At 36.9% G+C, this 27293-nt stretch overlaps 1 protein-coding gene across 3 annotated transcripts in view; it reads right to left on the bottom strand.

Moving 5' to 3' along the window:
• Positions 1-27293, bottom strand: part of DNTT (DNA nucleotidylexotransferase) — a 169417-nt gene that overhangs the window by 27320 nt on the left and 114804 nt on the right. For all 3 annotated transcript variants that reach the window (XM_064514068.1, XM_064514067.1, XM_026094160.2), the window contains one exon: positions 8651-8753. In XM_064514068.1, the coding sequence (XP_064370138.1) occupies positions 8651-8753 (103 nt within the window). The remainder of the gene's footprint in view (positions 1-8650; positions 8754-27293) is intronic.

Here is a 27293-nt window from a genome sequence, read left to right as displayed (position 1 = left end):
CCCTGCTCTGTACTCAGAGGACAATATTTGCAGTTCATCTCCCCCATCTTTCCGTTTAAGCCTTTTGTTGGGGATGTCAACAGTCAACAGAAATTTCTGAGTAGGGATTGATTCTTTCCCACATGGCAGACATTTAGAAAAACGGATTAGTGCAGAGCATTGTCTTGCTGACAGCCTCCAAGCAGAGCATTCAGACAGTGTCTGCTGCGTGAGGTTTCCTCGTGACAAGGCCTGGACTCACCAGAGTGTTGGGATGGCCTTGCCCCTGCTTTCTGTTTGAAGTGAGTGCACCAAAAAGCTCCTGAACCACAAGAGTCAGATTTTATTAGATTTTTTTAATAGATTTTATTTTCTTTTTATAATAAAGAAAATTCAGAGTGAAATAAAATAGAATTAGTGGAGGCTTGTAATTTAATTCCTTCCAATACAGCAGTGTAGGGAGGTCTGGGTGGAAAAGGGCAATGCCTTCCGCCAGCCTTGCTCCATATCCAGCAACTGTTCAGTGATTCCTGAGGTTGCAATAAACTCTGCACTATCCCATCTAAATCCCTAGCAAAAGTGCCTTTCTGTCTTTCCTCAGGCCTGTCTGCATGCCTGTACTTCTAAGCAGTTTCCAAGGCTGCTGGCTTTCTGAGCATCTCGGACTTGCCCTTTTCTCCCAAAGCTTCTTACACCTGAGCAGGCTCAGTCACCCTCAGGTAAAGTGCAGTTTTCCCCCACCTGCCAGCAGACTTCTCCCTACTCAAAGCACAGCAACAACAGGGGACAAGACAAGGAGCAGCCTCCTTCTGTCTGCTGCCCAGCACAGCCTTTTTAAAGAACAAAACATCACACGGACAATAAACACAGAAATAAAGCAGATACTATCACACTACCTCCTTCAGTCATCCTTGGGTCTTCAGAATAGAATTAGAACTCGATATATAGTTATATAAAGATACTCAGTATCACTGAGGCCATTTCTAGCAGGAGGCCTCAGCTGGCCTGCACATTTTGAGAGTGGTTCCACATGATGAAAATACTCAGGTGCCAAGTCCTGGTACTCTCAGCCTCACTTTAGCTTTTATAAATTCATAAAGTAGAGGAGACCACAGTGACTGCCTCATCTGAGCTCCTGATTAAAGAGAAAGTAGACATCTCCAAGATTTGGCTTTGCAAAATAAATTTAACTTTGTCATAAAGACTTGTAACAACTGCATTAACCACCTCCCTCACAGGCTATTAAGTGTTTAATTATTATTACTAGAAGGAAAACTACATCTTATTACTAAGCTGAACTTACTAACTTCATCCTCCAGCTAGAAGAGCTTGTTAGTTTTGTCTTAATCTTCAAGACCAAGAAGCCTGCAGCTCTCAGATGTCTTTTCATATCTTCTTTTACATTTCTTTAAGCCTACACATTGACCAAATCCACCTCTCAAATTTCTCTGTGATGAGATGAATAGACTGAGTTTCTCGAAATTTCTGTCGTAAGGATTGTTTTAGGTCCTTGGATCAATTCTGAAGTGCTCCAAAGTCTCTCCTTTGAAGTCCCTCAAATGTTTACACATCCTCCTTCCACTAGACTAGCAATTTTTATACTAGTCTCATCATAAAAAGTATGGTCAAGAATGCTTCCTGCCTTTTAGTTAATATATCCCTTAACATATGATAAAGAATCATATTAGGGTTTTTTTTTTTTAATTTGCTATATTGAAGTGAAAACATATAGAAGTGGTTTTCTTTGATGCTGTTGATGGTTAACTGTGATGGTTTCCAAGTCAGATCTCTTCTGAACACAGGGGGCAATTACCTGATTTTTGGAAGGTTGTCTCCCCATTGAGCGCCAAATTTTAAAATACGTTATTGTGATTATTTCTTTTATATAGTGCAAGTGTGGCAATTTTATGTGATAATGTATCATATACTTTAGAGAATACTTTACAGCAAATAAAATTACTTTTATCAGTCAGAGGTATAATTCTGACAAAAAAAAGTGTAACAAGAACATTTAACAAGATAAGATTTCCATGAAGTGACACTGATAGGTATTATTACGTTTTTAGTTTCCTGGTTTTGGTTGACAATAGTTCCAAATTAACCACCCCATTATTTTACTGGGCATCAGTCACAGGCTGTTTTATGGGTCACTGGACCAGCCCTACTAATAACTATTTGACTTGTACTGATACTCCTTCACTTCTATGGACTTTTTCTTGATTTTGATGATTTATTTTAAACTAATACGAGAAAACGCCTTACTTAGCTCCTTCTCTTGGGTCTCTAGTTTCTAGGTCTGCTGATTTGGAAGTGCTTAATTTTAGCAAATGCTCTATCTCATTGTTCTTTAAAAGTAAATAGTATTTTTTTTATTGATTTCACCCCAACATCACAAGGGATTAGTGCTTGCTATTTCCAAATATAGCTATTGAATGTTAACGTGTAACTGCTTATAATTTCACTTCTACTGATAAAACCATGTCTGCCTACAGGTTATTTTTGTTGCTTTTAATGCTAAAAATGCTCTTAATCTCATTAATCATTGACTATTAATTGATGAATTGAGGCACTGACATTCTTCCCATTCTCTGTGAATAGATATTCACATCTTCTAGATGCTTCATCAATGCTTTTACATCTTTTTCTTCTTTTTCCTTTTTGAGATGTGGGGCATTACATAGCACATCCCTGAACAAATCTATTTTAAAATTTATTTCTCTAGGCAGAATTCTAACAGCTTCTTTAAGTTTCAGTAAACTGGTCCTTTTATCATTCCAAGTACCTACATTTCCAGTAGCTGTATTCTTTTTGCAGATAGTGTACTCAGACCACAATCACCAGTTTTACACATTTACCATGGTTTATATCAGTACTTGAATTCTCTTTGCCTGTTCAAATGAAATTGAAATCTCCTCAGTCTTGGTGAGGACACTGTGGTGATTTCTCTCTTCATAGACAAGCACCAAAGAAGTATTTAAAACTCCCTAGTAAGTGATCTTTCAGTGAGATCTGTGGACAGTAGCACATGGCCACCAATGCCCTGTCTTTGGAATTTTAACATATAAGGTCTTCAGAAGCTATGATTACGTGTCACCTGTGTCTGCAATAGATATAATGGCATTAATATGAAATGCTCAGGCTCACCCTTTTAAGAGCCATTCATTTTTAACTTTAAGTCATACATTGTATCCTCTGTTTCATCTTTATTTTCATTCTGACACTTAGCTCTGCAGTTATCTTATGCATGATTTCTTCTGTACCAGCTTTACTTAGGTTTCAGACTCATTTCTTCCAGCTTGCTTCTCATTACAGGAATATATAGCAGTAGATAAAAACTGAGTAAGTTTGACATGTGAGACATTGCCATGTTGCCCAAAATAAAAATGAATAAATTCTCTTTACCTGAAGTCATCCTGGATACCACATCTTCGTCAGAGTAAGTTTATTTCCTAAACTTTCAAACTTTTTTCCAAGTTCTAAATTTGATAAAAAACGATGATTTCCTTGGTGCCCCTAAGCTTTAACATCAGGCACTTATAAAGCAGTTGCAATGAATTGGAGCCTTTCTCCAGAATTCTGTTTTTCCTTGCTGACTAGGCCATGTCTTCTACTTGAATCCATTTTAAGTATTTGCAGATGGCAGTAGTTAGCAAGTGTGACTAGAAGGATATTTTAGGACTGTATTTCTCTAGGTTATGTTTTACTGCTTTTCCATAGTTAATTGGCTAGGCAATCTATATAGGAATTTATATAATAGGAAGAATATAAGAGGATGTACTCTACTGTAAAAATCTACCTCAACCTCAAAAGAATGCAATTAGGCAACAATTACATGAGTGCTGACTTCAACAAGCAGTTGAAATCTGATTCAAATTTGAATAGGAACCAACTTTAAATAGGAAACAAATATGTCATATCTATTGGGATAATGTTTCTCATTAACCTAATTTGATTAGGCACCGGACATCACCCTCACCCTTAAAATAACACTGAAATGGCACTTCTGTGTATTTTTTTAAAAAAAGATTGCTTGAAGGGGTAGTCAGCTATGAAGACCGTGTAAAGCTTCAGCTACTGCTAGCTGTGAAACAGAGGCCTTCATATTACTCTGCCAGTGAATCTGCAGCTCTTTGCAAGTATCATTTTGAGCTACACATCGTAAATTGTTGTTGACCTTAAAAAAATCAAGTTTTAAGACGTGGGCATTATCACTTCTCAGCTTTACAATACATCAAAACCAAATGTATTTTTATAGGGCAAGTATGTTAATACCCACAACAATTTGCCCTTTTTAAATTGGTTCTGCACTTTTATTTAAATAGATCGAATGTTGGTACCTCAGTGGCACTGATACTGGAGTAAATCCATGATCAAACTGGAAAAGAGTGATGAAGCTTTAGAGAAGTATGTAATCAGTGGCTGAAGAATCATTCCAAATACGGTCATTAGCACTTTTTAAAAAATATTTAATTAAATTAAATCCTATCCCATGTGTAATGTTACCAGCAGTCATTATTCCTAAGTATTGGTGGCTGGATTAATTCTGTTAAAGCTAAGTAAGACCATTTTATACTACTTGAAAATGTACTGCAGTATGTTCTGAAATGCATACATGCTGTTCCTAAATTTCTTCTAAGGTGGCATACAGAAGGGAAACTATTTTTCTTCAGTGAAATATCTCTGACTAATCCAAAATAGGATGTAGGTATGTTAGTTCAAGATCTGAATCCAAAAAAATCCCTACCTAGGTAAGACAAATGGAATTTTATAAAGTGGAGCAGCTTGAGAAACTGATGCCTGGGAGCAGTTAGGCCTGCTAGAGCGAGGAATCATTAGCTAACGGCATCCCAGGCTTGATCAGTAATACAAAACTTCACAGCTGCTGCCTAACTGTGCAAGTGTCTTGCTTCCTTTGATCACAGTTTTTCATCTTGAAGTTCCCCACGTGTCAGAATGGTCTAATTCCAATCAAGTCCTGAAAAACCTGGTTTTGACAGGAATGCACAACCCAGCACTGGAGTCCAGGAATGAAGATGTTTCCCTCTCTCCATGCCATGAGCATTTGCACAGGTGAGCAAGACAGACAGACAGATAGATAGTGACATATACATACACACCCACATATGGATATATAATACACATCAGCAAGATTAGACATCATATGAAAGGCCACCATTGTCAGGAGCTTCACTTAAAACACTGCAGGAAGTGGAAGACTTCTCCCTGCTTTATGCAACACCCTGGAAGCAAGACACTCAGACTCAGCCCCCTCCTCTGCTTAAGGGGATTTAGGCCAACTTCTCTCACTTCGCACTTTAGTGCCCTAACCACAAAGAAAGCAATAGTCTATTTTAGGTAAGGATGTCCTTAGCTCCTGCTGAAGCTGGGCCAAAATGCAATAAAGGATTCAGAATTCAATGAGTCAAAAGGAGAGAAAATATATGTGAACACAACTCCACAGTCTTATGGGCAAGGCATTCATCTAAGAGAAATAAGCTCTTTGTTCCAGCCTCATAACTGTTTCTCTATCTTGTCTTAGAAACAGATTTTGTTACTGCTAAACTCCAGCTGTCACTGGATAATGACTGTGCTGCTGTCCTTTGAACCCTCTTTACAAAAAACTGTTTCCAGCAATGGAAAAGTCAGTCCTGTTACTTGCTCCTTACTGTCCACCTTAATGGGACATCAACCCTTCCCCTTCCTGATCCATGCACCTCAGCAAGGATGAATGACAGAATCTAAACTGGACCATTTAGGTACTAAAATGAGTAATCACAAGCAGGCTTCCCTATTCTCTATTTTCTTAAAAGCCAAAAGAAAAATGGAATGGCAATATGGGCTAACGCAACATTATACTTGCACAAATGCAAAGGAAAAAAATGAGGAGTGCTGGAATGCCTACAGTAATAGTATCTCTTCCTCTGTTGATGGTATATATGTAACAAATGGACAGTGCTAAATATAGCTATATAGGTTTTTAGCAAAGAATAAAAATCTCCTTACAAAGTGTGTGCATGAGGCTGCATTGACACAGATGGCTCAGCCTGTTAGCACACGGAGTTGCAAGCTCTAACCCACAGAGGACATAATTTCTTTCTTTATTAAGCTTCTTGAAACCATTAAAACTATAATCTGTGTACTGCATTGCAGGTTTTCCATTTTCCATTCCACTTTGAAGCTCAGTGGAGACTGTGTTCTCTGTTCCTCGGCCCATTTATCCCTGATGGTGCTGCATCAAAGAGCATGATGGTGTTGATTTAACCACTTAGTTTTCAACAACTTTCGGTGGTAGGATCTTGTTACATTAAACTTTTCAGCTAAGAAAAAGGCCCTTTTAAATTATTTAAATTAGGGTTTTTTTCATAGTTTACAAGTTAAACACTGCAGAATCCTTCACTAAGAGCTGCTGAAAGGAAGTCAAAATCATGACCTCACTGACATTCTTTGATGAATCTGGGCTTTGAAGCAGTAGCACAAAAGTGGAAAGCTGTGAAGCAGCCGACAGGTGTACTGTCAAAAAGTATAAAAGTGCTTTTAGGTTTGGGGTTTTTTCCTTTTTTCCTCTTAGAAATCAAAGGTAATAAGAAGGCAAGGGGAGTATAATTCCTGTCTTTGTTTTTGCATTTTGGTTTTGCTGGCAGCTAGTTTTTTAGCAGTGACAGTAAAAGCCAATATATTACAACTGCCACAGTTGAGAGGCCATATAACTAGTATTATAAGCCATAAGGATTCCAAAGCAAACACAGAACACAGAAAAATCTTTGTCCATCAGCTTAAAGAATCCCCATCTTGTTTGGGTTTGGTTCCTAGTGCCATTGTGTATCTCCTCTTTAGACATTTTCTTCATTCCGGGATCTCTAGAGGAATCCTAAACTCTCATCAGACTCTTGGCCACCCTTGACCTCCCTCACTCTCTCTGCACTCACTTTTGCCAAATTTTGTCCTTAAAAAAATCAGCAAGAACAATTTATTTTCTATTTCTTCACTTTCAATTCCATTTAACGAAAGCAACACGGAGTGACCTGCAAAGCTTCAGCAGTTGCCAGGCTTCTCAGATCACAGCCATCGTTCTCACATTAGCCTAAGTGGAGTGTGATGGAATGGGAGAAGGAATGAAAGGCTGCACTCAGGGGCAGGCTCTTGCTCTCAACTTGTCATCACTTTTCCTTTCTGCAGTGTGATAATAAACAGGATTTTTGGAGGACCTGCACATGTCTTCCCAAAGGTTAGAGTCTGCTTTAGAAGGCAAAAGGATGGCTTCCGATAAGAAAGGCAGCTTTGCTCAGAATAAAGTGAACAGAATCACTGAGAAAGAAGCTTTACATAATATAATAAAAAATAAAAATAAAAAAGCTCCTTAGCATTCATTAATAGCCACAGCTTCATTGCTTTTCAGTGGAGTTTGATAAATTGTATCTGCTAGCAATCTACTTCAATACATACACTTACTGTACAGAATTAGGATGGAAGTCACAGAAATCTGAGAAATTGGTAACAATCTTTTAACATTTTAAAGACTGAAAGTCACCTGGAGAAAGAGAAATGCAGCTCAGGTAGTATTTTACCAGGAAGGAGCAAGTTTGATGCCTCTCCATTAAAGTCAATAAAAAGGTTTTGACTACATCCAGAACAGATCAATTTGTCATATCACGTCGTCATACAGTCAGATAAGCTTTTGTCTGTTTGGATCTTTTAAATATCTTCTGCATGTTAACTCATTGCACATTAATTACATAGTTCAAGAACCAATTCAAAGGCATTGTCTCCAGGCTATCTCAAATGAAAGCTGATTTTGCTTGGCAGTGGGACATTTGATGATTCACCTCAGACAGAGAGCTGCCCTTTTACATGTTGAAATGTAGTCAGTTCCTTTGAACAGTACAGGTTTTAAAGGTTGAAAGATATCTTAGCTGGCTAAAAGGGTAGAAAAAGAAACAAAAGCTTGTTAGTCCCAACATACTGTCTTCCTCATTTAGGAATATTTTGAGGTACCTGCACCTGTTACAATTCAGAATCTTCCAACTTTAATGCTGGTTAGAACTGAAGAAAGCTGAACAGAAAAAACTTAAATGAAATATTACTCTGAAATGTGTGCATTCATTAAAATCCAGACATCATGGAGGACTGTGTCAATTCTGACAATATTCCAATGGAAACTGGGAATAATGCTAATCTATGGGCTGAAAAGAAGCCAGAATTCCAGATTTTTGGTACCCAAGCTTGTGGACTTGTTCACTTCACTGTGTGAGTTCACAGAAATCCGCTACTCTTAGCCTGGAGTTCCCTAGAGGACTGGGGGAAACTCTAAACCGATCTCAAGGGGAATTTAAACACATATTGTTTTGTTTCAAAGTATAGTGACAGCTATAGTGGGTCACCCAAAAGTCCATCTATCTTGATTTCCTACCTCTGACCAGAAGATAATTCTCAGGGGAAAATATGACAGAGTGTGTATAGGGTTACTCTTCCCCTGATATAACCTTGAATGTCAGCATTCAGAGCTGGAGGATGCACTTGGATCATCATGCTTGATAACCAAATGGAAAAATATCTGATTTCAAAATCTTAACATTGTCTGTGAAAAGGAGTTGGCATCCTTTCAACACTACACGGGCTTAATTCAGCGCTGTTAGAATATGGTTTTTTTAGCCAAATATTATTTACTTCATACCTGCTTTTTCCATAAGTCAACAACTTTATGCAGAAGGTCATCATCTTCTCTGGGTCCTGGATTGGTGATCAAAAAATCTATATCATGTCCAATCTTCTTACCCCTACAAGTAATAAATAACAAGAAGACTAAAAGAGTTAAGTTCCTGATGAATTTTACACTACTTTCAAAGAGAATATTTTTTGCTGCATTATAAAAAGTTTGCAGGATAAAGTGATAGCAATATTTCTTGAAATGTAATCAAAACGGAATCTTCTATTTCTTTTATCAGGTCTTTCAGTGTTCTTTGTTAAGCAATAATTTAAAGTTTTTGATGTATTTTCTCTGTTGTTCAGCTAGATAGTGCAGATCCATTTGGTGATGTTAAATCTCTCTCTTTCTTCCCCTTAAGTCTCAGAAAAGAAGGTTTCAGTCATCTCTGGAAAAAAAATCATAATCAAAATACCATAGTACATATTATGAATCCATTTCAGATAAACTTGCCAGTCTAACTACTGCAGGCTTAAACATTCTTCTTTAGCTTTTGATGGACATTTTAATGAACAAAAGTGTGATTATGGACTATTTTATTATTCCTTTTTATGGCAGACATAAAATGTCTGAATATTTTACATTTCTTTTCTTTCAAAATTTTTTTCCAGAGTTTTTTTAAGAACAGTTCAGCCTTAATGTGACTAAAACTTGTTTGTTACACTCACTAAGGATTTCACAATTAAACCCATATACACTAAGTTTAATTGTAAATGTTCTTAAAGAAAAATGATGTCATAACCTCTTGGTTTTGTTCATTTAAATCTAAGCATTTGGCTTGCCTTTCATTCACTTAGCAAGTGTATTAAACCTAAATCAGATTAAGATATAGCTATCATTAGAATAAATGGGCAAAAGCAAGCTATCTGGAATGTTTCTCTTCTGAATTATAAAATGTTTGAGGACAGATAAGTATTTATCCTAGTGTGCAACTCATGTGAGGTTTGCAGAACCAATATGAGGTTTTCATTGTGGTCAAAGTACTGCCACAGGGACTGCACACACATCTCTTCCTTGGCTCTAATCAGGCCAGCCTAGGTCTGGGCAGCCTGAGGGGAAAGGAGCACAGGAGATATTTCTGCAGCAGATCCAATGCTCCCTGCCCCAAACTTTGTGCATGTGGCACGCAGCACCTGGAGTAAACACCTACGATCTGGAGTAGCAGCACCTGGGTGTAGCACATCTTCAAATCCTTCTTCTGTGTCGGTGGGAAAAGTCTAATCCCCCTGCATATCTTTCACAGAAACCCTCATATTCACGTACAGGGCACAAGCATTTTTCTCTCGGTGCCTAACAGTCACGCTATATAAGCCATGCAGGACACAGCACAGCTACCCTTGTGATGGTCACAAGAGTATGTGGTGTTTTAGTTCATTTGTGTTTCAGTTCAAAACTGCGTCCAGTGTTCAGAGAACATGTGAATTGTTACACAAGGAGTTAAAACTGGAATTGACCAAAACAAAGGATGTGCAATCTTTTTTAATTTAATGAAATATTTCATTCTCTTATGATAGTGAATCTGATTTCTTAAACCTGGATATTTGTAGGAATAGATCTGACTAGCAGATATGCCAACTGCTATTTGTGTGACAAAAAATCATCTAGCTGATGGATAGTGGAACAGAGTTAGCAGCAAGATATAAGGAAATGAAAACCAAGGTTTTACATTTGACAAGCAGTCTAACTTAGTATACTGCAACTATTGTGCCATGTCTGCAGCAAAGTCAAAACTGCTTAAACAGGTGGAAATGATTTCAAAAGAAGTTTCAAACAAAGCATCAGTCTGGACTTAGAATCTGAATAGCAATTCAAACTCAAGAAGTTAAAAAACATTTAGTATTCCACATAACGCTTTTTAACTTATTTTGTAAGATGACATTCATTATCTTTTAAATTACCATAATAATGCAAAGCCCTTGCATAGCACTTTTTACTTACACGTCTCAAAATATTTTTTCAAAGGGAAAGAATTTACTATTCCTACCTTAGAGGTGCAGAACATGGCGTAAGAAAACTTGCCTAAAGTTATAAAAAAATTAAGCAGAGGAAGAACTTGGAAGTTGATGGAATCAGGAGTCGATTCCCGATTCTTACTCCAGTACTCAACACATGCGTATTTAGGTTAACCCTATCAACAGTCTCCTGCCTCAGTCCTGCCATAAAATCTCATGAAATTCAGATTTTCACTGGCTCTCTGTTTCTTGAGAGAGAGCATTTATTGAAATGCTGTTTATATGTGAAGTTAGAGTGCTTAGATCTGATATAAAAGCACAAAAAATAAAATTATACTTATCATCAGAGTTATGTTTCAACTTATCTTTGAGCTATTTCTCACTGGATTAAATTGTCTGAATTTGTTAGGCTGTTACTGGAACATTTAGTCCAATTTCCACTAGTACTACTTACTAAATAATTCCTAGATAAATTTATTGCCTCTCTCAAATGGAAAAAATAATCTAGTAAACTCAAAAGCTATATAATACATAGCGCTCACAGCTTGTGAATCATGCAAAAAGATAGAGGAAAGTGCACATGTTGCTTTGAATCCTCATTCCTCTGAAGTTAATGGGAAAGTGGCCATTGATTTCAGCAGAGTAGGATTTTTCTTCACAGAACATACATACGTATATTTCTACACACATGCACACACACACACATATATGTGTATATGTCTTTGTGTATATATATATTTCATATATACATAAAAGCATACAACCATGGATATTCATAAACTCACATAAAGGACACACTGGATCTGATAGTGCCAAGGCGCTCTGTCTCCAGTTCAGGAATTACTTCAGCATATGTTTCACTATATGCAGATCAGCAGTTCATTGGAAGATTAAAAGCTAACTGCATACACTGCATCACACTCTTTCTTCCCAGCTCTACAAATCTTGCATTTTATACTGCAGGGTGGCATAAATTCACCCAGGGTAGTGATACTACCATGCTAATGGATGGTGGGAGATGCAGGGATGTGATTCTGGCATGCCACTGCCCAAGTCCGCTAATCACAAGGCTTTACTATAAAAGTTGAATACTATTTTAAAAATAGAAACAGCTGCAATGACATTTTAGGAAAAGAATTATATACACCCTCTTAATGCATATGAAACTAGTTCAGAGCTTGTCTATTTTCTAGGCCTTCTAGGAGTTGACAGTGACACTCAGACGAGTGTCCAGATTCCAGCTGGGCACAAACAGGATCTGGGAAATGATCTGCTCGTGCCAGGAAGTGTTGGGCTGTAAAGAAGCAAAAGCCTATGTGCCCCTAGGTGCGGTGCAATCAGGGATGTGACCAGGGAGTTTAGGCTTCTGAGGCTAAGAACAGGAAAGGCATGGATTCAAATTTTGGATTTGCTATTCAGAGCCATTTACATCTCCTTTTACTTTCCTTTAAATCTCATCTGAAGTGCTCGTTGAGCTGGAGCTAAAAGAAAACCAGCACCTTGCAGAACTGAATTTGCAGCTTAGGTTTTGTCCTAATAATCTATTCAAGCCTGAACACCATAAAAGACAGAACACTGCTAATTAACTGCGTTGAATTCTTGGCAGACTGAACTTGTGCAAAGCTGATAAGTGTGTCTGAGTAGTCAATTAATTAACTCTAAAGTTGTTGGAGTTTTCTTTTTTACTGCTATTGTTTTAATACAGAATCTAGATTCTAAGTCATTAAACTTCACTATCATTATGACTGAGACTTAAATAAATGGTTCAAAAGACAGTAAAGGAAATCACATTGACTTACCTTATAAGGGCAGCATATGCAAGATTAGACATTGTGCCATGCCAAGAGTATTTTGAAACCTCAGGATTTGATTTAATGACTAATGCATAACAACACCAGTTCTGATAAATTAAATTAAGTAGAGGAAAGACGGAGTGACATTTCTCTACCACTTACAAAGGTTCAGTAATAGAGTAGCTTGAACTACCTTTTTTGCAGAGGTGAGTTATGTGTAAAAACCTGAAAACCATTTAGCAGTCTTTGTGCTTATACAGTGTTCAAGTGGATATGGAAGAAGATACTGTATTTCCATGTGTGTGCTTGCATTAGGTAAAACTGTAAGCTTTTCTTAACTTTCTAGCCCCTTGAAGCATGTGAAATGCAAAATGAACAGCAACAGCCTATGTTTGTAAGAATAACTGCATCTCATGCCCAGGCATATGGCAAGGAAATATAAACATCGAAGTAAAACCAGAGACAGCACAGTACCTTTGGACAGATCTGTCATAACACTGATTTATTACCTTACTATTGATACTGCATTGTGCATAGAAATATTGCTCCGTTCTCAGTGGTGCCACAGTGTATTGGGCTCTGCCTGCAAACTAAGGAAAAGAAGTTTCTTTGAATCGTTGCAGTCTGAATCTTAAGTTTGTTCACCACCACTATCTCAGTCAGCTCCCTTCAGTTGTGAGGGCCCTTATCCAAGGGCAGCCCACTTCTTCAGCTATGCTCTGATGGTATCCACGTCTGTCGTTACTCACTATTTTCACACAGCCCTGTATTTTCCAGCTAACCTTGCAATACTATGTTTTTCTTTACTGGCATCCTCTGTCTCCAGTTTTCTTTTAAGTCTATGATTTTGGCCTAGAATATGATTCTTCCCCTTTTTTCACAATACTTTCCTGAATAATCACTTATTTTTGAAATATTCTATTCTGTACTGCTGTGACAGTCTCATCCAATCTGTGTGCTTGGCATCCAGAGACTGGGGAATGACGAAGGGGAGTAGTCAGATCTGGGTGCTTTTTGTTGCCCTGGAATTCTTTCCTAGCTTAATTTTGTTGTCTCTGTAGCAATAGATTTTTCTTCTTAGGTGCACTGTCTTATTCTTTCTCCCTGACAACTCTTCAAAATGTACCTGTTATTCTTCATGTTCATAGAAGCCAGAAATATTCTGGTAGACATAAAAGTTTTCTCTTCTTTGACAATCAAACTGTTGCAATGCTGTGGAATAAACCAGAATGAGTAGCATAAATCTTCCTCTGGCCTTGGATAAAAGGCTTCGATGCAGTCCTTCAAAACACTTATGTGATTAATGTAATGGTCTACTTGCAGTACTAGATGATCACAGCAATCCTTTCTGACTTTAAAACTTTGAATACTGTATTAGATAGGTCTTTGGTTTATTTATGTTATTTGGTAATGGATCACTGTGTTTTTTTTCCTTTACAGGCTACATTTTAGGTGTTTTCAGAAGCTCATGCTTCATTCAAAGTGGGATTATTACAGTTTTTACAAGTCCTTCTCAAGCAAGACCAACTTTACTTGTGTGTGAAGACAATTGAATGATTCATCTCAGCTCTGTTCTTGTTTGCTAAATAACAAGTGATTTGTCTGACTTCTGATTAGAAATGCAAAGTGAACCTTGCTTCGTTGGCTAGAAATTTTTACCAGGAATCTGATTTAGTATCAGACTTTCCATGGCAGATGGAATACCTGCCATAGTCCTTAATTTATTCAGCTCTCAAAAGCATCTTTTGAAGGACACTTGAAAACTCTTGCTGAGGAATAAGGCACTTAATATTTAAAAAAAGAAAAAGGTTTTCCAGAAACTGCTCAGAAAGATCATCGGAAACAACTTTGGCCCACTGACTTGCATTCTCAGAGCTTGGATTAAAGAGAAGACAACCAACTTTTATTTCTGTTTCTCAGAAAAACAGATGGAAAACTTCCATTTTAAAAAATGTTCCTTTTCTAACAGTCTCCATTTATTAAGTGTTGAATGAGGTTCATGTGGGCCAAGTCCTTCGAGCTACACATCTACTGAATTTTACACATGAGAACACTTCCACTGATACCAAAAGAACTAATCACATGCATGAAGTCAAGCACATAGGTAAAATTCTGGAGGACTAACAGTTGCTTATTTTTAATATCTGATGAATTATATAAAATAATAAAGAACCAAGTTCATCTAAGGTTCATGGAATGAAGCAAGTTAATTACCTATAATTAATTACATGAATCTTCAAGTCATATACTCATTCGACTGCCACAAAATATGACATACTAAAGTGAGGACAAATACTGGAGAATACAAACAGATTTTGCACAGAGATTTCAGGCTCTTGCTTTTTGATTGAACATTTTGCTCTTGCTAAAACTGTGGGAAAATATTGATTGTGGAGGAAGGCATATGAACTCTTAAATATTGGATATTGGCTAATGTTCTGAGTTAATCTGTTTGATGAAACTGGACTGTATTTACTAAAACAGTATATTTACACTATTATTAATATCCAGATTTAGCAGATTCAAATGGTATTAGAAATGCTAATGGGTGTTTTACCCATATCATTTGCAGTCTTTACACTGAGTAAGCAAAAATAAGCCACTGCTGTGAAATAGCTGCTAGAGAATGATTGCCATCAGGAAAGACAGCGAAAAAAATCAGGCTATCAGGAATTGCTATGCAACCAATATTCACCGTAAAAGTGGTAAGATTTTTAAACTCTCCCTTTCTCTACTGTTTTATTATTTAATCACATTTTGATACAGAAATCTAGGATAAACAGTTAAAGAATCCCAGACCAGAACTACATGGAGCAGGGATTTAGATAGCACATGGAGAGTGTGAACAAAATATCACAGGATATAATTCTCCCTTCCTTCCAAAAAGCTTAGATTAAATGGAATCCAGCTGAAAGTCGTTTGTAGAGCAAGCTGGACACTAGCTAAAATGCTGAAAGCTGATGTAAAAAAAAATGACAAGTCCTTTATTTGTGCAAAGAAATATGGAAATTCATTACATGTTAAATTAAGTGCCATCTTCCAAGCGTTCTTTTGGGCAATGCAGGGAGGACAGCTTCTAGACAGACATCCCCAAGTGATCTGAAAACATGTGAGGCCATTTGAATATTTCCTTAAAAACAGATGAGCCATATGCATAAATGTCTAGGAAGACCAAATGCAATTGCTAAAGTGATGATTGTGCAGCAATAGAAAAGGGATTAAATGTTGCAGAACATTACACATAGCTGAAGGAATGGACAAATTGAGATACAGCCCAATGAACTTTTTTTTTAAACAGCAGAGAGAAAGCTTAGATAAGCAGGATGATCATTCTTTTTAGATACAGCAAGCAAATAATTTATAGGTACTATAAAATGCATGTTCCTGAGGGAAAATTCTAGGGGCCTCTGTACATACATAGTCAAACATAACTGCACCTATAATCAAACATGTGCACAAACACATATATAGTTCTAAGATTTCTTTCTGACTATTGTGATGCCCTACTGATGCCACATCAGTACACATCATATTCTAGGGAGGTATCCTCTATCTGGATCTGATCTAGCTCCCAAAGTAAAACTATTATTTGACATGAGCTGAGTTGGGCCAAATAGAAATAGCATGGGATTCTCGCTCAAATATGTGCAGTCCTGATTAAGGTACTTCTACTGTCTCCCACCATTATGTGCCTTCCCAGAAGAAGAGGGATATAAAATTTTATCCTAAGTTCCAGGTAATTGGCATGCTTGTGGATTTGCTTACTAAGCAGTCCTTGGTGAGACCTTGAACTAAAGATGAACCATTTCCTATATCCAGATATGAAAATAATTCTGAGCTACTAACACTCAAACTATAAAGTCCTACAGTTTTTGATAAACTCTGAAGAGGAAAGATGTCTAAACTGGAAGGACTGGAGTGTAACAGTGCTAGAGCTTTCACATAGAAGGTAAAATCCTGGACCCTTTAGCATCCAGAAGAAAAAAAATCCATCATTTGCGAAGTGATCAGAGATTTCATCCACAAATTCCTGTTGGTTGTAAAACTACAAATTCCCTAAAATTTCTTAAATAACTATGCTAAGGTTTCATATTCAGGTAAAAGTTACCAGCAGTTTAATAGAACACAAATGCAAAGCAATAAAAGAAATTGCCAGAAAATTTTGCCCGAGTGAATTTACTAGATTCAGAATATAATCAGAAATTAATTATTTCAGCACACTCTCTTCTGTGATTTTTTTCAGGTCTGAAAACTGGACCTAGAGTAGGTGGCTTTACTGACTCAAAAGTACGCTCTCATTTCCTATGGACAGCAAGGTACGGTACTCCTTACTGACAGCAAGGAACAAGGCATTTTCCAAAGAAATGAACAGAACCAGATCTGTAAAACGGCTTCTGCGGTGGCAATTACATGTTGAAAGATTCCGCTGAATGAAAGGAATAAGAATGTTTCTCAGCATTTAAAACAGTGAGAACTGGGTAATATATATAAAAACAGAATTTGGAAAATTATCTCTTGTAAGTGACAAAAACAGTCCTCCAAATTACAATAAAATACTAAAACATTTATTTGAGGTCATTTCCTCAAAACCTCTCAACTATATAATCTGATCAATACTATGAAGAATATTAACAGCCTAGGAGGCAGCATAAATATTATACCAGTCCATTGCTATCATTCGTGACCAGCTAAACCCCAGATACCACACATGAGCTGTTCTTCAAATCACTTTCAGCTTTAGCTTGGCAGTTGTCCTTAATATTCAAGTCAGCTCCACATTTTCAAAACAACATTTAGATTCAACAGTGTCAATCCAGTGTTCGTTCACATACATACAGAGTAAGTAGTGAGAAAATAAAGGTTTGCTGAACTGCAAAAGCAGCTCAACCACAGTTAAGAGTCCAAAAAACACTGACACAGAGGAAACAGCAGAATGCAGAAAGTAACTGTTCTCAAGTCTGACTTACACTGTGCACTTTCTGTTTCCTTCATGAACACAGAGTGAGTGAAAGAGGGAGGGTCAGCTAGAATAAGCTAGGGGCACTTGAAGATACAAAACTACCACCGACTTCACCTGTTCTCTGTAAAGATCTCATGATGTTTATACCTCCATCTAAACATGACAAAGACACAACATTGATGAGGACACCTTTTCTCTTTGCAGTTTATCAAAAACTGTAGGACTTTATAGTTTGAGTAATAGCAACTCGGAGGCAAGATTTCATTTTATAATTCATCAAATTGTATAGTCAGAAGGCCTCATTTAGACCATTTATTATGGCAAAGATATAGTAAACTTCTTAAGTTTTATAGTTCCTGGAATCATAAATTGAGCTAATTCCAGAACTGTAACTCATCAAAGCCTTCCTTTGTGGGATTAGGATGGTAAATAGGAAGACAAAGCTGTAGAGACTGACAGCTAATTTAATGCAATGGATAATTACAATTATCCATTATGATCCAAGATCATAATTTTGCCCAAGGATATTAAAAAATGAGTAACTGTGAAGGAACATATCCACCTGACATTCTGATTATCTAGGGCAGGAGTCCTTTGTTATTTTACCATAAGTGAATGAATCCCAATACACTCCACACATACAGTCAGTCCCTGCTTTTCAAGAATAAAGTGCTTGAAATAATGAGGAAAACAATACTGGAGCATTTGATCAGGGCTCTGTTGAAGAGGAAGGGCATCTGGCTTCCTCGTCTAATTTCTGCTCTCGTGCTTTGTTTTTGGGAGTTAGATCCTAGCTCCCTTTGATGGTCTGGTTCACAGTCAGTGTCACGGTTCACTCACTTCCTTCTAACATGGGATAGACGGTGATGCTGTATAAAATGCCTGTTGAGATCAGAAATGCTGGGGAGTGGAAGGAGGTATTTGTGCAAACGTTTTCAAACTGGACTCTGCTTTTAGCCTCTGGCAATTCAGTTAGCCTACTAGAAGACTTAGTTTGCACACCACAGGACAGTTGATGAAAAATATGTGAGTTTAGTATTTTTGGAAATCTAAATGCAAACGGAGTAAAGTTTTATATTCCATAACACGGGAAATTCTGGAATTTCTGGCTCTCTTATTCTTTCCTAACTGTACATCATGGGGCTTTTTTTCAGGATAATTAGTATTTGTGCAATGGTTTAATAGGATGCTGATTAATGTCTGAAATGGCAATAATCAAATTAAATTAACTGAAATAAATTCTGCCACCAGCAAAGATAATTAAAATAAAAATTGACTTCATGATATATTTAACTGAAAAGATAACATACAGTTATGAGACTCTGACTCATTTTGAGACAATTTGTGGATGAAAAACCATGCTGTTGTAGATTTGTCTGCAGAATTACTTCTTCCGCTGATTTAAGAATAAAATAGCTTTAGATTAGACTGTCTGTGAAATGAAAACAAAGTAAAACTGAGCCAGTGTTCTCCTGGGCAGCTATAAATTAGGCTTTTGTTCTACCAAGGTTTGAGTTGCCAAAGATAGTATATAAGCAGCTTCTTTACCCAGTCAAGTTATTCAACATAAACTCAGCTGAGCGACACAAGTATTTGGCTAAGAGTCACAGGTGTCTTCTCCAGAGAGGTGCTTGAAGGTGGAGACTTCATTAAAATCCTACTTTTGTTGCCCAGTGGAACACTAATTCTAATTCACCAAAGGTAGAACTCATTTTCCATAGCTGTGGAAGCTATTTATTTTATTTTTGAAGTTAATCCAACTCTGTGCTGAAGTAGCAATAGAAAAATCCCTTTCCCTTTAGGAGCAGGAACTTTACTTATACAGTAGATGGGAATATAGCTTCAGTAGTGGATATACAAAACAAGCACTTTTGCATTCCGATTTATTCAGCAGGATAGCAGCACTACTGAGCATCAGTAGCTGCTATCCAAGGAGAATTTTAGGAAAGCACCTAATAGAATACAAAGTAATATATTATTTGAAAGATTATCTTTCTTTTATCAAGTCAGGATAAAAGTGTCACCCACTGCAGCAGAAGGGATCACATCTCTGAATATTTATGTGAATTATGCTCTGAGGGTAAAAATCACTGAAGTGTGGAGAACCAGGGCAAGACCTGTGCAATACCACTTAAATCTTACTTAAAAGCTAATTTCACTCTCAGTGACTGCATTCCTTCAAAAAAGTATAGTAATGCATGCCATTCACCTAGTCTCTCATTAAATGCACTTTCAAAGACCAAGTGTATGGCATGCTATGCTTGACTGTACGTGTGTCTCTTACTTTTATGACCCAAATGAAACCTAGACACCATTTCTCAGAGAACAAGACACCTGGGTACTCCCCTTCATGTCATGCTGATGTCTTTTTTCAAGTTTTGCTTTAGCAGATATTTGATGTTTCTTTCATGCAATGAGAAAAAAAGAGAAATCAGGAAATGCTTATTCGCCAAAGAATTTAAATGACTGGCAGCATAGCTAAATTAAAAATAAATTATCCACTAATCTTGTAAAGCTCCATCATATTATCTGCATTAAAAATTATTTAACAGTTTGAAAATATCATAATGTAAAAGCTTGAAAAGATTTATTTCCCTGTCTTCTGAAAGGAATGAATGCAGAGTCATTGATTTATGTATTGGCTTCTTTGGACTCTTGGCCAAATGCTTGTTTCATAGCATATTCAGTTTAAAGCAAATCCATATGAGGATTCCTTCATATATGGATATATAAGAATGGTATTATGTTGTGGAGCTTTCTGAAAAATTGAACAGACGTCAAGATTTGAAGACCTGGCCAGAGAAAAATTGACCAGAAAACAGAAAAGTATTCCACAAGCACATACATACAATCTTATTGACTTATTTTTTGTATGCGTTATCTTGAGGAGGACCATATATTTACTCACGTTGAAATTAACTTCCTTCTGCCTTAACTTCAGAGCTGTTAGAATACAAAGTTAAATTAGGAATATTCTTTCCTCAGCTACTTCAATTCAATATATATTTTTATGAATTATAGCTCTAAACTGTATTTTTTAATCAAATTTTGTTACCAAAGGCAAAATTAACCTTCTATGCCACTAATATATGTAGTGACGATCTACACATATAAGTAATGAAGGAAGTTTCCTTAGCAAAGGAAACTACTGACTGACCAGGTTAACTTCACTTAGGAATACAAAATCTGAAATCAATTAAGTTTATAGAAAGTTAATTTTTCTATGAAAACAGTTACTAAAAATAAATTTCAATTAATTTTATTAGGCAATTTTAAAATTGTTTATAAAACTAGTCCTTTACCAAGAGAAAGTAAGATGTTGGCAATACAAGAATTTAGACATCTACTTCTTAATTAGAAAGTATGGCTACCTGTGTGTAGGCAATATTCTTTTCTAGCTTTCAGGCACATAAACTTAGCTGTCCTCGATTATACCCTAATGTTGAAGATTTATTCTGCTTTGGCTTGGGCATAACAACACTTTTTACTGCTAACAGCTCTAGACTCTCAGATTTCTATGTCTGAAGTAAATCCACTACTCTACCATCCAAAACAAAACTAAGGTTTGAATCCCTGGGAGGGCTGTCTCAATTTCCTGTAAATAATGCAACTGTACCTGGAATCTGTCCATATAATTTCAAGCTTTTAAAGCTTATGAAATGTACCATACCAATCTGTCACAGTTTTATTTAAAGTCATAAAATACATTGCTGAAGTTTTGCTTTTGCTGTCTTGGCAAATCCTTTAAATTACACTCTTTTCCAATCAAGCATTTCAAATGACATCATAGAAACTTCCTGCATACATAAATTTTGCTGAGTGCCAATCAATGCTGAAGCAAAATCCCTGCAACGCTGTTTGAAGAAGAAATACACTCCAATGAGTATTGATGTGGCTTTGGGATCTCATGTACTCAGCTGAAATATAAGAGTATGAAGATGATACTTTAGTCTTAAAACATCTATCTAGTTTTGCATGTGCAAACTTTCCTGTCAGCATACTTTATATGCTAACATGCAGTAAACTTTCTCACTCTTAAAAAACACTGATACTGGTACAGTATATTTGGTTACCAACAATTATAAAATTTTAAATATTCTGAAATCTGCAGGGGGAAAAAAAACACATTCCAATATTTAGTAAGTGCTGGAGAATCAGACTTAACTGGAGAAAAGGTACAATGCTTTTATTAATTATAAGAACAATAATCTCGGACTAAATCTACTCAGACACCTTGAAATCCCTGGTCCCTAATTCAAAGGCCTAACAAAGACATTAAAGTTATTCAAAGTGAAAGCCAAGGAAATTCAACAGCCTCTGCTTATAAAGAATGCAACAAAGAGATCAGTGCACTCAAAAATGCCAGATATCTCAGAGATTATGATGAAATTTGTAAAAAGAAAAGAAAATAACCTCTCTCCAATGAGAAATTCATATAAGATAATGAAAAGAGGGTTATGGTTTTCAGGATTTGATCTGGTCTTCCTGCAGGAGAACCACTAATGGACTGGGGTGAACACATTTATACTGTCTGATTTCTTTGGAGGTGGCTGGTGATCAGCCCTTCTCAGGACAGGCTCCTGCAAAGTGGGAGAGACAGATCCTTCCAGATCTGGATTAACCATTGTATATAGATCACTTTGAATCAAGGCAAATTGAGGTCCTGTTTCCAATTTCTGCTTTTTGTCAGAACACCAGCAAAGTTTGTCATCATGACATATTTAGATGTTGATAATTAAGAGCTGGCTACAGATAATACTTTTACTCCAAATGTCTGAAGTTGGAACTGAACTGTTGAAATACATTGGCATTCTGAGTTTGTGCAGTCAGGAAGCTGCCCAACTTATTGCTTCTGTCTCAGCTTGTACATAATCTACTCAGGTGACACATTTTAAACAGCATTAGCGGTAAAACTGAACCTCAGCTAAGCAGGATATATTTGCTAGAACAATAACTGGGTGATCTCTTCAGTATCATTAATAATGCAGCAGGGAAAATAGAAAGGTCAGCGGCATTCAAATTATTTACTGAAATAAGTAGACAACAGTCTGCATTATTAATTACAAAAGCTGTATATTTCAAAAAATGCTTTTATGAAGCTATTCATCGCACTTACATTTTTTTAACCACTGGAAAAAAGATTTTGCCACTAGAGCAGTTTCCATTTACTAGTTCAGATTTTTATTGTCCAAAAGAGAATTGTTTGGTTTGGAACTGTATTTCTATTCTACTTACTCAGAATCTCATTAATATATATAAACTAATACTCAGGAGATGATATTTTATTTTGAAAGAAGAAAGGAAAAGATATTTTTCTATACTGACACTATAATAAAATTAACAAATAGCTTAATAGCAACAATATTTGCTGTGCTGAAGCTTTCTGGTAGCAGAGTTAAAATGCACATTTAATCCCAGCCCATTTTAATTTTCTCCGGCTAACTCCTTTGAGAGTTGCAAGTGGATTATTCCCTTGCCATATTTACGACAGAAACTTCCATCAAAATGTTCTTTTCCATATATGTCTACTTTGGCATTTCCAAAAATCAAAACATTCCCTTTAAACAATTTAAAAGACACTATCAATGCTCATACAAGGAAGGAAACACGCACATTTTCAGAACGTCTGAATGATATTAGATGCTTGGCCTGGGTTTCACTTATCTGACAGTGATCGGACAATATATAGAATCAACCTACCATAAAAAGAAAGGTTTCTATTTGCTTCTTGCTCAGCTGTACTGGAAGTTATGTAAACATGACAGTTTTTCTATTAAACTTCCTTGAACTGAGAAATAGATTACTCACATCTGCCAAAAAAAGGAACAACAAAAAAAAGCACCCCAATTTCTAACATAAAATAGGACCGAGACTTGTTTGAGCTGATGGTGTGGCAGCTGAGGGGAGCAGATAATTGTGGAGGCATGTGGGTCAGTCACAAAGACATGAGAAGCTGAGTTATGAAGTTGACCTTTCTGGCATTTTGTGGCAAAATGGAGTTCCTATGTATAGTTCTACTTCAGTTGTAATTATCTAAAGACATTTTATTCATCTGTTCCATCTAACAGAGTATGGTATCTGCTAATTTAGAATTTAAACAGTTTTATGGTTGCTAGCCTATAGCTGCAGGGTGCTGAGTCCAAGGCTAGCCTTGAGAATTTAAAGTTTTACTGAAGTGCTTCTGAAAAAAATTATGCACAGGTTAAACTCCAAGCGTGGGTACAATCCCTTTAGCTTCAATGACATTGCTCACTTGCTTGAATTTTTACATGGAACTGTGGCATGTAGCTTTACATGGAAGCATTAGCAGGATGGGGCTCACATTTTGCATAACTATACTTGCATACCCCTACTGCAAGTGAGGTCGTTGGGAATTTCTCAGAGGGCATAATCTGAAGAAAATGAGATTGCTCCCTTTCCGAGACCTAATTTGAACTGCATAATCTACCAATTTTGTCTAAGAGAAGAACGGTTTACTCTTAAACTATGGGATACATTTATAAAACCAGACTGCTGCACAGAAAATAGTATTCACTATTAAAGTGAGTATCTTTTACTTCAAAATTACTGAGATAGAACAAATGTCATTTTTGCAGTCAGTTTTCAAATATAAACTGGAAAGCAAAACTTGTCCACTTGGTCTACATCGTTGTTTTGCCAAGATAGCTGTGTTGTGTGAAAACTCACACTACAAACCAGCAGTTCCATGGAGCTGAAATAGTTATACATTTGGGCCAATATAGGTTATTCCATTAAAAAAAAATCATTTAAACTATACTGGCAAAGGGACAGTGCATCTCCGCAGAGAAAGGCTGCCAACGTACACGATGAGTATAAGCACACCAGAAAACCCTTGTAAGCATAGACAGGCCTGTCATTAAATCTACCTTCTACCCTAAGTAAATCTCTCCAGAGAGGTCCAATAGCAGATTGGCTTTGCTGAAATCTTATCACCCTCCTTTACCAAATTCCCTTGCTCTGCTTCAAGACATGTCCCTCCATCAGTCTAAGGAGCTCATTAAGGAGACTTAGTTGATTTAATCCTAAATTGAAAAGTTCTGGGGTTATTACTAAACAACTTCCTAAATCCCAAAGCATGGCAAAAGACATTCTGTTTGAGAACAATACTTTTGAATGTTCTTTCTGTGCCCTTTTTCCTGATCCAGATATTGCAGAGTTCTACCCGTACATTTTCAGAGAACCTCTCAGAGCCAGCCATGTCATTTCTTGGAATACTATATTCTTGATCTGGCTTCTTTCCAAATACAATCTGACTTTTTCAACTTGCATTGTTACGTGAGTTCAAGTAATTTCCCCAGAATTTGGGGAGTATTTTAAGGGCATCTTTATACTCTCATGGTAGTTGCATATTTTTATTTATTTAGGTGAAATGTGAAGATACCTTTCCTGGGTCACCATTTCTTACCTGTGTAAATTCTCAATCAGATGAGAACACCCATCTATTTGGTTATGATTCAGCTGAAATCAATGTCAAGACTCCCACTGACATCAGGTCATTTAGCTAGAATATACCAATAGTTTTTTCATGTTTCATTTATGATGTTTGAGTGGTGGAGGCATGACCTACCTTTACTAAGTCTGGATGTAGTACTACTAATAGTAATATGAATGCATACTATAATATCAAACACGAGATATTTCATGAGCAGCAGTGTTTAATGAGGATATCATTACTAAAGCAACAAACTAGGTGCAACTGGACACAGTAACCTCTGCAACAGAATCAAATTACCAGGAAACTTAGCTGTGTTTACCCACTAGAACTGTGTCTAAATACAAGATAGGCCAACATATAAGGCAAATTTTCTGCAGACTTTGATTGTTAGCATAACATACAGCATGTAAGGTTATTAGCTTATCAACTAATATGAGTTTACAAAACTTGCACATGAGAAGAGGTTCTCTCTGAGACCATAAGGTTTCAGTGGTTTTGGTGGTTTTCTCCAGGTTACCCCTTGCAGTATGATAAGACAGCTATCATATCTGATGATTATAACTGTGCCTATCCTATCAGGTTTTGCTGTTCTCTATTTAGTGTTGATTTTCCCTTCTTTAAAAAAATTGCTTGAAATGTTTCCCCCAACTCTCCTACAGAATAGCAACAATCTGTGATAAATTCTGCCATCCCCAAGCAGTAAAAGCAACTATAAGGATGAAGTCTAGCTCTATCTTTTAATTTGGAAGTTTCCTACAACTTTTTTTTCCCCTGTGTTATTTGACGTGTAAAACTTGTCCTTTCTGAATCACATCCTAATAAAACAAAATTCAGTCAGCAGTTACCTCCTCATTATCATCTCCCCATGCTACTAGTATGATCATGCCACACTGAGTTAAAATGTTATGGCTGCTCTGGCTCACAGCAATCTGCAACACAACCTCATCCAAACTGTGGTTGCTCTGAGCACAATACAAGGTCACTGGTGCTTGCAACTTTCCTCACGATTATCTGCCAGGAAAACCTCATTCTTTGCTCGTGCTGTCAACCATACTTACAGCAACTAGCTAGCCTATCATAAATGTTGACTTCTGCTAGAGTAAATAGCAGCAATGAGTAAACTCTGCTATTAATATCTTGTTTTCAAGCTAACTTTCTAGAAATGGCAAAAGCAATGCTGTGTAATATATATTATAATTAGAACTGCGTTTTAGTCTTCCGACTCTAAACAACAACCAGTTCGGTGCTTGATCCTGCAAACTGAGATCACTTTCTTCAGCTAAGTAATCCCAGTGAACTGTCTGGTATCTGGGCCTGCAAAATATCTTTTGCAAACAGTGACTCATAGAAGAATATTTTTCAGCTAAGTAACTGCTCACTAATAGTAAAACATTCAAAACAACCTCATTTCTGGAGTAGATGCCCTGAAACACTTAGGAGTGAAGCATACTAACAAACAAAATTATCTTGCTATATGAATAGTATGAAATATCCTTGAAAACACTTTAGGCATCAAAAGGTTCTCAGGCCAAGCAACACACGTTTGAAGAGAACTGCAAACAAAGCATAATGAATTATTTCTATTTCTCTCCTGAATTGCTTGAGGACAGACAACAGAGTTTATAAGTGAGAGATGCTTAACTGCAACTGTCTGAACCAAAGTAAGAAATAGATGCTTGTTTTCTGGTATTTCTACACGTGTCTGACTGAAAGCTGCTTAGGAGTCATTAACATTGTTCTTTCTTGACATATTAATTGTATCTCTTAATCAGAAGCGGGGACTAACCTTGGCCTGTCAGTGCTACAACTGACCCTACTGTTGGAAACTTCATTTAGGACTGCTGGCAGAGTTTTGACTGGATTTGCCTTAGATAAAAGTACCAATTTCTTTTGCAGCTCTCTCAGTGTTACAAAGATCCATACCCCTTAGAGAAGAGAAAAAATTCAAAGGGATCCTTACAGCTGCTGACACATTTGCGCAGGAAAATTGAGGCATAACCCATGCACTAAGCACACCTTTAATGAAGCCAAAGAAGGAAAAAAAATGCGTTGAGTGTTTGAGTGACATGCCAGACTTCCTCAAAGACTCTGCTTTGCACTTAGGTATGGAGACACTGAAAATGCTGTGGCAACTTTTACTTTCCCACCTAAGCAGTAACCCATGTCCTTGTAGATGCATGTAGAGAGGAATCTAGGGACGGTCGTAAAGGAAGAAAACAGCCTCAGAGGAACCTGCTGAACAGAAATCAGTGCCAAAGACACTTCATGGCCATAGAAGTCAGGAAAGGATATTCTACAAGACAAATGACATGTCTCAAAGGAAGCTTGCTGTTTCTTCACACATATGTTCACATGAGGAAATACAATTTTTAAGTCTTACTTGCACTTTGACCTTCCCGAGCTAAGTGAGAAGGCAAAGCTCAGGGACAATAATGAGGTCACACAGAGCCTT

This window comes from Dromaius novaehollandiae, chromosome 6, assembly GCF_036370855.1.
Source record: "Dromaius novaehollandiae isolate bDroNov1 chromosome 6, bDroNov1.hap1, whole genome shotgun sequence".
NCBI classification, from domain to species: domain Eukaryota; kingdom Metazoa; phylum Chordata; class Aves; order Casuariiformes; family Dromaiidae; genus Dromaius; species Dromaius novaehollandiae.
Note: the sequence above shows the minus strand (reverse complement) of the source record. Positions and strands in the feature narration are given on the sequence as shown.